Genomic DNA, 14,063 nt, shown 5'->3' with positions numbered 1-14,063 from the left:
GTTTTCTTAATCAGTGATTGATGGGGGAGGGCCCAGCCCATTGTGGGTGGGGCCATCCCTGGGCTGGTGGTCCTGGGTTCTAGAAGAAAGCAGGCTGAGCAAGCCAGTAAGCAGCAGCCCTCCATGGCCTCTGCATCAGCTCCTACCTCCGGGTTCCTGCCCTGCTTGAGTTCCTGTCCTGACTTCCTTTGATGATAAACTGTGAGGTGGAAGTGTAAGCAGAATAATCCCTTTCCTCCCAACTTGCTCTTTGGTCACTGTGTTTCATCACAGCAATGGTAACCCTAACTAGGACAGAAGTCTTTTCAAGCTACAGGGGTTAGTGACAGCTCAGACTCTTTGTTAGAGGAACAGCACTACCTCTCTACTCCTTTATCCCCTGCCCCCTCCACTCTCAGACCCATCTTCCCCTCCTAGCCCTTACCGTCCACAGTTAGACGAGCATTTTTGGCTGTTCTCTCAAGGCATGCTCCTGCTGAGAGTCTTCCAGAGCTTTCTGACTTAGGGAATAAGTCACGGGCTGGAGAGATGGTCAGTGGTCAGTAACACTTGCTGTTTAATCATGAAAACTGAACTGGAACTTGTATCCCAGCAACCTTGTCAGGAGCGTAACAAATACCTTTAACTCCAGCTCTAGAAAATCTGACAGCCTCATCTGGCCTCGGTAGGAACCTGCACACATGGTGTCTCACACACACACACACACACACACACACACATTAAATAATTTTTAAACTTAGTGTCAAAAGCTGGGCATAGTGGCACAAGCCTTTAATCCTAACACTTGAGAGGTAGAGGCAGGCAGATCTCTAAGTTCAAGACCAGCTTGGTCTACAGATTGAGTTCTGGGACAGCCAGAGCTGTACAGAGAAACCCTATCAAACAAACAAACAAAAACCTAAACAACAACAACAACATAAAAAAAACAAACCCCAAACCCTTAATGTCCTTAGCCTAACATTTAAATGTCACTGTATCTACAGATGAACAAAAGAATGAAGGCTTATCGAGGCTCCTGGTGCGGGCACTGTCAATCACTCAATCACGTGAACAAGGATTATTAGCACCGTTTCATAGGTGGAGGAGTGTAGGACCCGTCAAAAATCAAATGATACCCAATAGAGAGTAGAATGAGAAAGTGAGGAGGTGAAACGCTTTCATGAATTATGCGGGCTTGCTCAATGTGTTTCACCTATTCATGCCTCTCACAGGACAAGATTTGTGTGACTATTACGGCTGTGAAAAGGACAAGAACAGCTGCCGGAATGGTTTTCAATGCCCATGCAAACCTGGGCTAACAAGGCCAAACCTACTGATTCCCTTTTGTCTTCGTCTTCGTAAGTGTCCTGCCTGCTCCCAAACGTCCCTCACAACTCTCACTTTCCCTCCTCCAGTATTTTCTTTCTTCTTTTTTTGGGGGGGGGAGGGTGTTTCAAAACAAGGTTTCTCTGTGTAGCCTTGTCTGCCCTGGAGCTCACTCTGTAGACCAGGCTAGCCTCGAACTCATAGAGATCCACCTGCCTCTGCCTCCCGAGTGCTGGGATTAAAGGCGTGCGCCACCACCACCTGGATTCTTTTTTGTTTTCTATTTTCAAAACAAAAACATGACTGCTTAAGTTCCCATGGGCTAGGAGCTTCACAAGAGGCACATCTTTATTTTACTTAGAAAAACCAATGTACAAAATTATACGCTGTCGCATGTCATCTTGGGGTTGAAGCGATCATCTCTGGGCTGGGGAGACGGCTCAGCCAGCAAGGGCTCTTGCTGAGCAAGCCTGAGTTTCTTCCCCAAACCCAGGTAAAGGTGGAGGGAGAGAACTGACTCTGCCCATAAACTTGTCCTGTGACGTCACACATGTGCTGTGGAATATGCCCTCCTCCATCACACACACACACACACACACACACACACACACACACACACACACACACTTTTTTTTTAAGATATCGTTTCTGATAATGACCTTGAACTCCCTTTATTTTAAAGCTCAAGAGTGTCCTGAGACCTGCAAAGCAGAAGACAAGAAGCAATGCTTAATGAAGGATAACGGAGCACCGGAGTGTGTGTGCATGCCAGGCTACCAGAAGACTACCGATGAGAAGTGTGAAGAGTAAGAAATCACTCCATCTTTATCTTGTCACAACATAGCTAGGCCGGAGCTTCCAGCACATATGAAGGTTTGGTATCGGGAAGCTGGCGAGCTGGCATGGGTTGGCAGGTTTAGCGCATCTCTGTGTCATCATCATCCCAGAGTTCTGGGGCATCCTGTATCTCTAGAAACTGCAGTAGGTAGGACCTATCATACAACAGTCAGAAACGTGATAGGTGCCCATTACGAGATGAGGAAACAAAACTGAGTATGGGTAATATGTCCTTGTTCACCAGTTGCCCCTTGGGAGGGTCCGTGCTACTCCATGCCTCTTGGGTTCAGCTTCGCCTGGATTGCCAAGCCTTCCTGGAGTTCAGAGGAGGCTATGTTTAGTCTGTGGCAAATGAAGCCACATTGGACTGAGTACACTTCACCGTACCAGCACCACATGGAATAGTCTCTTGGGAAAACGGTAACGTAAAGAAGAGAAGAGAAAGGGTAAGGGAGGACAGAAGGAAAGACAGACAGGAAGGGAGACATGGAAATTAGGGTGGGAACTCCAGCACACTCCCCACCAGGGTCTTTAACCTGACTTCCTATTGTGACTGTGTTCCAGGTGTCCATTTGGCTACAGCGGGATGGATTGCCAAGACGGTAAGTATAGACACCCTAATTTCCTAAACATCCAAGAAACACATGTGAGCTACACCCAGAGTCCTGCTCACTCCACCAAAGTCTTCCTTCATTCACTGAGAGAGAAACTCGGCTTGGAGCTTGTCTCCTGGGCCCCGCATCCCACATCCACACTTAGGTGATGGGCAGCAAGAGTTCTGCTGTTAGAAATAACAGAACCCGAACCCAGGGCTGAGCAGGTGCCTCTGAACCCACTCCAGACCAGAGAAGGGCATCCTCATTCATTATACTCAATGTCTGTATTTTTTTTTTTTTTCCGGAGCTGAGGACCGAACCCAGGGCTTTGCGCTTGCTAGGCAAGCGCTCTACCACTGAGCTAAATCTCCAACCCCAATGTCTATATTATAGATGGTGCTTCCCAAAATGGTGGGTATTGGGGGGCACAACTTAGAAAGCAGGCATTTAAATGCTCAGGCTGGTCTTATCGAATCTTATTATTCATTCATTTATTTATTTATTTTGGAGACAGGGTTTTACTGTGTAATCCTGGCTGGCCTGGCACTGGCTATGTAGATCGAGGCTGGCCTCGATCTCAAAGAAATTGGACTGCCTCTGCCTCCCAAGCGCAGGATTAAAGGCCTGTGCTGCCACCAGGCTGGGCCGGGTCTTATCAAGTCTTACTGTTTACTGGTTTGGATTGGCTGTTGCAAAACAGTATATCTTTCTCTTCCATGCCTCGTCCCCACCAGTCTGGGACAATGTTAGCTTTAAATTTTAAATTATCTTTAAATTGTCATAATGAACGGAAGCCCAACAACCCAGGAGGCAGTGACTACGACTGTCCGCTTCTCGGCAGCCGTGAGAACAATGTGAGGAGAGTCTCTATTCCGTTGTAAGAACAGATCTGCTAAGCCATTTCTCCCTCCTGGGTCTTCCCTTTCCACATCTAGAAATGAGAAGTTGGGTATATCGATAACCTGTCAGGTCCTTCCCCGACTTCATGGTCTGTGATCCCAGGTCAGAGGTGACATTTGTGACAGTGATGTATCAGAGACAGAGGTCTAGAGTGGCATTGTCTAGTACAAACAGAATATGATCAACACACATCATTGCAAATTGTGAACGTTTCCAACAAAATTCTGAAAGTCAATGAGGTGAACTTTCTTTTACTAACATATTCCACTTAATTCAAAATATTTAAGCATGCAATCAGTTTCAGAGTATTAATTAGGGGCTGGAGAGGTGGCTCAGTGGTTAAGAGCACTGGCTGCTCTTGGAGAGGACTGGAGTTCGGTTCCCAGCACCCATGTTGAGTAGCACACAAGTGCCTGTAACTCTGGCTCCAGGGGACCTACTGGCCTTTTCGTGCACATATACATACACACATTCACATTCAATTTTTTCCTTTGGTTTTTTTTTGTTGTTGTTTTTTTTTTTTCGAGACAGGGTTTCTCTGTGTAGCTTTGTGCCTTTCCTGGAACTCACTTGGTAGTCCAGGCTGGCCTCGAACTCACAGAGATCCTCCTGACTCTGCCTCCCGAGTGCTGGGATTAAAGGTGTGCGCCACCACCGCCCGGCTTCACATTCAATTTTAAAGGAGGAGAATACTAATAAGTTTTCCTTTTTTTGTCTTTTGTTTTTCGAGACAAGGTTTTTCTGTGTAGCCCTGGCTGCCCTAGAACTCATTCTGTAGACCAGGCTGGCCGCAAACTCAGAGATCCACCTGCCTCTGCCTCCAGAGTGGTAGGATTAAAGGTGTGTGCCACCACTGCCTGCCATTAATGAGTTTTCCAATGTTTTTCAGGTTAAGTGTTTGGAACTGGTGTGTATGTTATATTCACAGGCTATTCTTATGGTCATATTCCAAGAGTCCATAGTAGCCAGGCATAGTGTTGAACATCTGTAATCTCAGTACTAGGGATGCTGAGGCAGGAGGACCACTGTGAGTTCAAGCGCATCTTGGGCTATACAACAAAGGGTCTATAGCACTAGTCTGAAGTAGAAGAGTGTAGGCATTGACCGACTCCTCCCTCATAAGCCATTACCTGCCTCCTCTGCTGGTGACATGTTCCATCCCCATCCGCTGGCTTATGAAAAGGAAGAGCTATGGAGGGTAGGCAATGGTGGGAGAGATGGAGAGGGAGTGTAGAACTCAGTGAGGTCTTCCACCCCACACAGCCCAGGAGGACCTTGCCGCCATCAGCCTCTTTTGTATTTGTGATTTTAGAGCCGGAAAGGCTGCGTGTAATGATTGTGTGCTTCAGACAACCTAACGGTGAGGGTATGGCTAGGGTATGAGGACAAGGAAGGGTGGCAGCAGAGACGAGCACCTGCCCTGTGTGCCTCGTGCCTCTGCAGGGCTGGGAGACAGGAACCTGATGGAGCTCACACTGTGCAGGAGACAGCAGGACCCGATGGCTGGGGGCTGTTTGTTCCTGTTTCACTTCTGTGGCTGAGACAAATACCCTGGCCAAAAGCAGTAGAAGAGAGAAAAGCTTGGCTGGGCAGCGGTGGCACACGCCTTTAATCCCAGCACTCAGGAGGCAGAGCCAGGCAGATGTCTGTGAGTTCAAGGCCAGCCTGGTCTACAGAGCGAGATCCAGGACAGAGAAACCCTGTCTCGAAAAACAAACAGAGAGAGAGAGAGAGAGAGAGAGAGAGAGAGAGAGAGAGAGAGAGAGAATAGCTTTGTTTGGTTTATAATTCTAGGTTACAGTCTATTATTTTGGGGAAATCGGGGCAGGAACTCAACCATTGCATCCACAGTCAAGAGCAAAAAGAGAATGAACACATGGATCCTTGCTTGCTACTCTCTTGCTCCCAGCTAGCTTTCTTCTCTCTTACTGTTCCGGACCCCCTGCCTAGGGAATCGTGCTCCCCACAGTGGACTGGGTCTTCCTGTATCAGTTAACAGTCAAGACAAACCCCTGCCCCAGACATACCACGTAGGCTAACCCAGTTCAGATAACGCCTCATGAAGACTCTCTTCCCAGGTTAGGTTGTGCCAAGTTGACAGGTAAGACTCACCAGGACCCTGCTCTTGTCTCTTCCCTTTCAGAATTCCAGCTCATCCTCACCATCGTGGGCACCATTGCTGGAGCCCTCATCCTCATCCTGCTGATCGCACTGATCGTCTCTTCGAGGTATGGGGGTGGGGAGATACGGCTGGATACGCTTCTTTCCAAAACACTCTCATGGGTGAGACGGGGGAAACAAGGGAGGCCTCTCTCCCACAACTGAATGGTTTTCCTTATTTAAATTACTGTCTTTCTTTTTGAAGGATTTATGTCTGTGGGTTTTTTTTGGTTTTTTGTTTTTTTTTTTTTTTTTGGGCTTTTCGAGACAGGGTTTCTCTGTGTAGCTTTGCGCCTTTTCTGGAACTCACTTGGTAGCCCAGGATGGCCTCGAACTCACAGAGATCTGCCTGGCTCTGCCTCCCGAGTGCTGGGATTAAAGGCGTGCGCCACCACTGCCCGGCTATGTCTGTTATTTTTATGTATGTATAAGTTTGTATTTTATGCCAACATTTACTTATGGATGTTTGTAGAAGTGCATGTGAGTACAGGAGCTCAAGGAATCCGGAAGAGGGGGTATCAGATACCCTAGAGCTGGAGTAATAGTTGCGAGCCACCCAGCCTGGATGCTGGGACCTGAACTCGGGTCCTCTCCAAGAGCAGTATGTGTTCTTAACCATTGAACATCACTCTAGCCCTTACTCAATTTTACCTTTTTAAGTGATGTTATATACACGGTTCTATATCCTTTATGATTTAATTTTTTTCTTCAATTTTATTTTTGCTTCACACTAATCAGACCCAACAATCAGTTTTCTATGGTGTTAATAACTCTTCACTAGGGCCAGGTGTGGTAGTGGCATACCTTTAATCCCAGCACTTGGGAGGCAGAGGCAGGCAGATCTCTGTTAGTTTGAGACCAGCCTGGAGTGAGTACCAGGACAGTTATGGCTATATAGAGAGACCCTGTCTCAACCAACAGAAAACCAACTTTCCATCAGCACCATTTAACTCAAGTTATGCATAGCTGTATACACCTGTATACTCGGTACTGGGAAAGTGCAGTCAGGAGGATTAAGAGTTTGGGGCCATCCTCAACTACACAGCAAGTTTGTGGCCAGCCTTGACTACATGAGATCCTACCTCACAAAAAAAAACAAAACCCAGGGCTGGGGCTGGGGCTCAGTTGGTGGAGGGCTTGCATAGTCTGCATGAAGACCAGGATTTGATCTCTAGCATAGCATAAACCAGGTGTGGTGGTGTCTCCTCGTCATCCCAGCTCAGGTAGTGGAGACAGGAGGCTCAGAAGTTCCAGGTCATCCTTGGTTACACAAAGAGTTTCAGGCCAGCCTGGGCTCTGCGAGAAATATCTATTTAATTCCATTTTTGTTGTCAAATATAACTCCCCCAAACCACCCTGTTGGCTAGAACTCTGCTGAATGGTACAAAGGCCACCTCAACAGGTCCCAAAGCAACCTCTGCAGAAACTCTGGGTTTTTAAGTAGTGGGGTCATCTCTTTGTGGCTCCTTCTCAGCTTGGTGTCTTCAGTCTCTTAAGGGAAAGGAAGGAAAGTCTCTTTAGTCATTCAGCAATATTTAGCAATGCTGCAGCTCTTCCAGTAGCTGGGAAAAGGATGCTGCGACCCTCTTCCCATCTTCATGTGCCCAGTGGGTTCCACATTGTGAAAAGCAGCTATCTTCCCCCACTAAGATTTAACTCAGATCTTATACTCTGGCCTTTTCCTGATAAAACTGTAGAGGATGGACAGACATTTGATTCTTTTTGTTTTACTTTGTTTTGTTTGTTTTTTGAGACAGGGTTTCTCTGTGACACAGTCCTGGCTATCCAGGAACTCATTCTGTAGCCCAGGTTGGCCTCCAACTCCAACTGCCTCTGCTTCCCGAGTGCTGGGATTAAAGGCGTGCGCCACCACCGCCCGGCCATTTGATTCTTTTTGTTTTACTTTGTTTTGTTTGTTTTTTGAGACAGGGCTTCTCTGTGACACAGTCCTGGCTATCCAGGAACTCATTCTGTAGCCCAGGTTGGCCTCCAACTCCAACTGCCTCTGCTTCCCGAGTGCTGGGATTAAAGGCGTGCACCACTACCGCCTGATATACTCGGTTCTTATTCTATTGTTGATGTTTTCTTCCATTTTGAATTTAACCCTTCCCAGAGCAAAGCTAGAATCAGTCACATGGGCATCCCTACAATATCTAGCTTTCTCACTTCTAGGAAGACAGGCAGAACATTCCTGGTTTTGGAGCAAGCCTACATCCTCTTTTCTTAAGGATGTAGGGACCAGAGTTACTATAGAACTGTGTGGCCTTGTGACAGTTTTATATCAAGGCTTCTCCATCCCACTGCAGAGCCAAGTTCTTAGCCCAGCCATAGAGTCAGAGTTCTTGGGGATACAGCATGACATTTTTGCCTCCTTGATCAGCCCATAGCCTTTGCTACTCTGGATGAGAGACTGTCAAAAGGTGTAAACTGAGCTAGCTAGCTAAGACAATGGGTGAGTGACATTCCCAATGTGACTGAAGCACAGGCATGCTGGGAGTGGCCTGCGTCATAGATGCAGCTGTCCCCACTCTCTTGTTTGGGGGAGTGGGACTATGACCCATGGGCAGGAAGATGAGCAGGTATCTAATCTGAGTGAGTAGGACGATGCTTCTGTGAGTACAAATGCTTACACTTGACTTAGAATTCCCACACTAGAGGCCCCTGAAGTGCCCCAACCAGCCCTGTCATACTGCCAAACCCTATTTCCTTTTCTCCTTGTGGTGTATGTGTGTGTGGTTTGTGTCTATCTGTGTAAACACATATATACTGGTGTGGGTACTATGCATGTGAGTGAATGTGTAGGCTGAGGGTTGCTGTCAGGAGGCTTCCTCTGCTAGCTAAGGCAGGGCCTTCCAGTTGCCCCAGAGCTCACAGATATGGCCACCCAGGCTAGCTAGCTTACTCCAGGGATCTCTATCCCTGGTGCCTGCCTTTCCAAGTGCTAGAATGACAGGCAGGCCTCCATGCTCACCTGACATTTGCATAGTCTCTAGAGATCCCAACTCTGGTCCTCACACTTCTGTGGCAAGTACTTTAACAGAGATATCTCATTACACTCCTTTTTCCTTTTCTTTTTTCTTTTTTCTTTTTTTTTTTTTTTTGTTTCTGTTGTTGTTGCTGTTGTTTGGAGACAGGGTTTCTCTGTGTAGCTTTGGAGTCTGTCCTGGAACTCACTCTGTAGACCAGGCTGGCCTCGAACTCACAGAGATCCGCCCGGCTCTGCCTCCGGAGTGCTGGGATTAAAGGCGTGCGCCACCACTACCAGGCTCCTTTTTCCTTTTCTAAGGCCTTGGTATGCTGAGCTCCTGTCACTCACTGAGAGGTCTCTGTAGACATTTACTCTGCTGACGTCATCAGTCACGGTGTCTCTTTCACTTCTATTAGTTTCATATCCAACTGAAAAGCACGCTTAATGCTAATGTGGGCCTGGACATGGTGGCGCACCCTTTAATCCCAGCACTTGGGAGGCACAGGCAGGCGGGTCTCTGAAATCAAGGCGAGTCTGGTCTACATAATGAGTCCCAGGACAGCCAAGGATTCAGGGATGCAGGGATCAGGTGGAAAAAATTCCTTCAAGAAACTTTGCTGCCATCCCTAGATCCTAATTCATTTTCCTGATTATAGCTCAAAGAAGAAAAAGAAGAATGTGGAAGAACAGAATTTGATTGAGAATGACTTCCACAATGTACGGATGCAGCAAACCGGCTTCAGCAACTCCGGCTTCAGCAACCTTGGAGCAGACAACAGCATCTTCCCCAAAGTCAGGACGGGGATTCCCAGGCAGACCCAAAATCCCTATGGAAACCAGCGAAGCATGCCTCACCCTGACTACTAGGTGAGTGTAGCCTCTGACTTTGCAGAATATAATGCCCAGGCAAGGGAAAGCTGAAGCAGAGATAGAGAGGTGGTTACTTCCATTGCCATGGTAAGACACCATGACCAAGACCCCTTGTAGAAGGAAGAGTTTACTGGAGGCTTACAGTTTCAGAGGGTGAGTGCATGGCCACCGTGGTGGAGAGTGTGGCAGCAGCAGGTGGGCAGGCAGACATGGCACTGGAGCATGAGAGGTCACATCCTTAGGAGGCAAAAAGAGCTAACTGGGAACGGGCTTTTGAAACCTCAAATCCTGCCTCTAATGACACCCCTCCTCCATCAGGGCCACACCTCCTAATCCTTCCCAAACAGTTCCACCAACCAGGGGCTAAATATTCAAACATGTGCGTCTATGGGGGCCATCCTCATTCAAACCACCACCTCAGGCTAGGCTACATAGATCCTGCCTCAAAACAAACAAACAAATACCCTAAAGACATAAGGGAGAAGAGAGAGAAAGCTGGAGAAGACGGAAGTGATAATAACTGACAAATCTCAGTGTTTTCTTGTTGTAGTTTGGAAATCTTTCCTAAGCCTCATCTCTGTATCTCTCCTCCTTTCTAGAATGATAAGAATTTGGAGTCCTCCCTAGCCCAGCCCACACAAGCTGTGATCTTGAGTGTTTAGAGGACAAGAGAAGTGGGCAGAGACAAAGGCCTGACCTCCAGGATTCTCTCCACCCCATCTCTCAAACCCTCTGAGTGTGGACCTGTGTGGAGAATGCAGCTTGCTGAGGACACCTATGAAATTAAATGCACATAGACACTATGAGCCTTGTTAAGTGTTGATTTTCTCCAGTTAGAACAAAACGCTAAGATGGTAATTGGTGTAGGCTTTTCTTTCCTGGTGTGTCAACAGCATTTCCAATCTAGAGGGAGCACCCTCATAACCCATCCCTGGGCAGCGCCGCTCCTGAGCTCTGGACTCTGGCCACCCGTGAACAGACAGTGGCTTGTGGTAGGGCAGGAGACAGAAGCATCTCCCAGCTTTCTCAGGAGGGCCATGGGGATCCAGGATCCTTCCGATGAGAATGAGAAGGCTTGGACCAGCTCTGTCCTCCATGGGGGCTTTCAAGTCTTTCAGGTGTTAGCTGTTAGGAGAAGAAAGGAGGAAAAACATGAGCCTAGGTAGTCGAGAGAGGCCAAGGAAGCTATGCAGGAAGGGCGAGTGATGGAGAAGGGAGCAGGTGGCTCCTGTTCCCTTGGTGTCCCTCCTCAGGAAGTAAGTGGGCATGTCTCAGATCCTGAAAAGCCATAAAAGCATAGTGAAGTCCCTATGACAGCACAGGCCTTCTGTCTGGTGCTGTGCCGAAGGGTCCAGATGTCCACTCTATGATGCAGGTTCCACGGGTTCTTCACTGAGCCTCAGCCTGCTCCATGATGGTGGCTTAGCAGTGTGCCGCCTCTCCCCGCCCCCCATCCCCATGGGATAAATACACTTAGCTGTCTTTTTAAATGTTAATTATGCCCCTGTGTCTGATGTCCGGTCCTTTCAAAAGGTACTTTTATTTGTTATTATTATTTGTGTGACTGTTCATTGTGAAAGGCAATGATGCAATAAAATATCTTTGGTACTCTGTGTCCTTTCTTGTTTGGGAGCTCTTGGTGGAATAGACAGCAGTGAGCCTCGTTTTATTTTGTTTCTGGTTTGAGATAGGTCTCACGTATCCCAGACTGGCTTCAAACTTTCTAGATAGTAGAAGATGACCAGAGATTTCTGCCCTTCCTGCCTCCACCTCTCTAGTGCTGGGATTACAGGTGTGTGCCACCATGCTTGAGTTACGTGGTGGGTAGGGATCATACCAGGGTTTCATGCATGCCAGACAAGTCCCGGATAGAAACCAAGCTAGGTCTTAGACCCTAGCACGAGTCTCATTTCATTTTTTAAGGATTTGTTTTATTTTTAAGTGTGTGTGTGTGTGTGTGTGTGTGTGTGTGTGTGTGTGTGTAGGTAGGTAGGTAGGTAGGTAGGTATAGATAGCCATGGAGGCCAGAGGCATTATATCCTCTAGAGCTAGAGTTAAGGGGAGTGTGAGCCGTCTAAGACACTGAGAACTCAACTCAGGCCCTCTGTAAGAGCAGTAAGTACTCTTAACTACTGAACCAGCTCTCTAGCTCTTCCTCTCCTCTCATTTTAAACAGAAAATGTGATCCGACAGCCGTGAGCAACTGACATTTGCTGCCTTCTTTAGGGTTTTTGGATCACCCACGACAACATTTTTACCTGTCGTAGATCGTGTGGGCTGCTAGCCCCCAAACACAACTCTATGACAAGTAGCCAGGCTGTGGGTGGGACTCGTGCCACTCCTGGCTCCAGGGATTGGCCCAGACCAATCCGTGGAGTCCCATCTTCTGCCACTGGGGTGGACTTACGCTGAAGACCTGTTGAAAGTAGACTCTGGGAGCAAAAGAACCTTCGTCCCAGACTCAGAATGTTTGTTTAAAGTTCTTTGCCAAACTCCCTGTCTTGTGGCTGGTGAGATGATGTGGTTGGTAAAGGTGCTTGCTGCCAAACCTGACAACCTGAGTTTGATCCCCAGGACCCACGTGATAAAAAGAGAACTGAATCCCCCAAGTTGTTCTCTGACCTTCATACTTAGGGGATAGAGGCAGGTGGATCTCTGAGTTCAAGGCCAGCCTGGTTGACACAGTGAAACTATATATATATATGAACTTCTCTGTCCTGGGTCAGGCTCGTCCCCAACTCTGAAACAGGAAGAATGGAAAACAGATAATGATGTTAGAAAACATAGTGTCCTTGAGAACAGCTAGAGGGTAAACCATGTCCCACAGAGGTTACCGTTGTTTATCTCTTGTTGTAAAAATGCCTGTGGTGGGAAGAGGAAGCTGGAAACTCATCCATGGAGAGAAAGCTCAGTCAGGAACTCTAGCTGGCTGCCTCAACCTCCCTAGTTGACTTCTGGCTGGCTGTTGGAGTCATTGATTTGATGTGTGAACTACAGTTTTCCAGAGGAGGACAACTGTAACAGTAATTTTTTATTTTATTTTATTGGTTTTTCAGGGTTTCTCTGTGTAGCTTTGGAGCCTGTCCTGGAACGCACTCTGTAGATCAGGCTGGCCTCGAACTCACAGAGATCCGCTTGCCTCTGCCTCCCAAGTGCTGGGATTAAAGGCGTGCGTCACCACCACCCGGCAACAGTAATTTTTTAAAGACTCATGTTAGGAAGAATCCTGTGACAGAGGGGTCTGGGTGCTCAAGTGAGTCACAGGAGGTTGGAAGCTACCTCATAAATAGGTGCTGAGAACCAAACTCCAGTCTTCCAGAAGAGCAGCACATGTTTTTAACTTCTAGGCCATCTCTCCAATCCCCATAAAGCACATTCCTTAGCTACTAGTGCCCACAGTAGAGAAACACTCGGAGAAAACTGGCTGGCTAATGCAATCAGTCAATTAACAATGTCAGTGTACATGCAGGAATGAAGTCAGCCAAACACTGCAATGCCATCACAGACTTCACTTCCATGCACACCACCTCCCTCGTTCGCGGGCAGCTCCGGATTTTAGTAGGCTATCTGAGCCAGGCTATCTGCCTGTTTGCCTCTGACTCACAACGTGCCAGCTCCCAGCACATCTCAAACATCCTTGAGTTCATGGGCCATTCTTCAGAGACACGCTGTTGCGGTAGGAATACAAATAGTCTTCTGAAGGGGCTGGAGAGATGGCTCAGCGGTTAAGAGCACTGGCTGCTCTTCCAGAGGTCCCAGGTTCAATTCCCAGCACCCACATGGCAGCTCACAACTGTCTGTAGCTCCAGTTCCAGGGAATCTGACACTCCCACACCAATGTACATAAAATAAAGTTAAATAAGTTATATATATAATAGTCTTCTGAAGACCAGATGTGGTGGCACACACCTTTAATCCTAGCACTTGGGAGGCAGAGATGGCAGATTTCTGTGAGTTCTAGGCCAGTCCCAACACCCTGTCTCAAAACCAAACAAACAGGGTCTGTAGTCCAGGCTGGCCTCAAATTTAATTTGTAACCAAAGATAACCGTGAACTTCCGGTCCTCCTGCCTCCCTCCCAATGCTGGGATTGTAGGTGTGCACCTGTTGAACAGGACTTTTCTGATCCAAACTGCCACCATCTTCAAGAGTTCTGCTGAGCCTGCTTGCAAAAATCCATCACCCCCGGGCCTGTTGACTATTTGACGTCCTTCACAGAAGAAGGGGATGGGGAGGGTCATGGGACCCTCACTTGTCTGACCCGAGTACCCACCTCCACCCTATGTAATTCTGCCCTAATTGCGTGTGGTCTTGGGGCACCGGGCCAGAGGGTATAGATGGGGAAAGATGAGGAAAGGGGACTCCATCCATCTCCACAGCTATGGGGAAGTTGTCATCTCTGTGGGGTGCAGATCTCCCCCCCTGCCA

The 14,063-nt window shown here is 47.8% G+C and overlaps 1 protein-coding gene across 1 annotated transcript in view; it reads left to right on the top strand.

The window, feature by feature from the left end:
- Positions 1 to 10,439, top strand: part of Muc13 (mucin 13, cell surface associated) — a 26,121-nt gene extending 15,682 nt beyond the window's left edge. The window contains exons 6-11 of the mRNA XM_059277020.1: positions 1,212 to 1,337; positions 1,994 to 2,111; positions 2,707 to 2,744; positions 5,782 to 5,866; positions 9,423 to 9,633; positions 10,236 to 10,439. Of these exons, the coding sequence (XP_059133003.1) occupies positions 1,212 to 1,337; positions 1,994 to 2,111; positions 2,707 to 2,744; positions 5,782 to 5,866; positions 9,423 to 9,633 (578 nt within the window). The 3' untranslated portion in view covers positions 10,236 to 10,439. The remainder of the gene's footprint in view (positions 1 to 1,211; positions 1,338 to 1,993; positions 2,112 to 2,706; positions 2,745 to 5,781; positions 5,867 to 9,422; positions 9,634 to 10,235) is intronic.
- Positions 10,440 to 14,063: the final 3,624 nt, after the last annotated feature.

Source organism: Peromyscus eremicus, chromosome 12 (genome assembly GCF_949786415.1).
Source record: "Peromyscus eremicus chromosome 12, PerEre_H2_v1, whole genome shotgun sequence".
NCBI lineage: Eukaryota > Metazoa > Chordata > Mammalia > Rodentia > Cricetidae > Peromyscus > Peromyscus eremicus.
The sequence above is the reverse complement of the archived record's forward strand: the minus strand, read 5'-3'. Positions and strand labels throughout refer to the sequence as shown.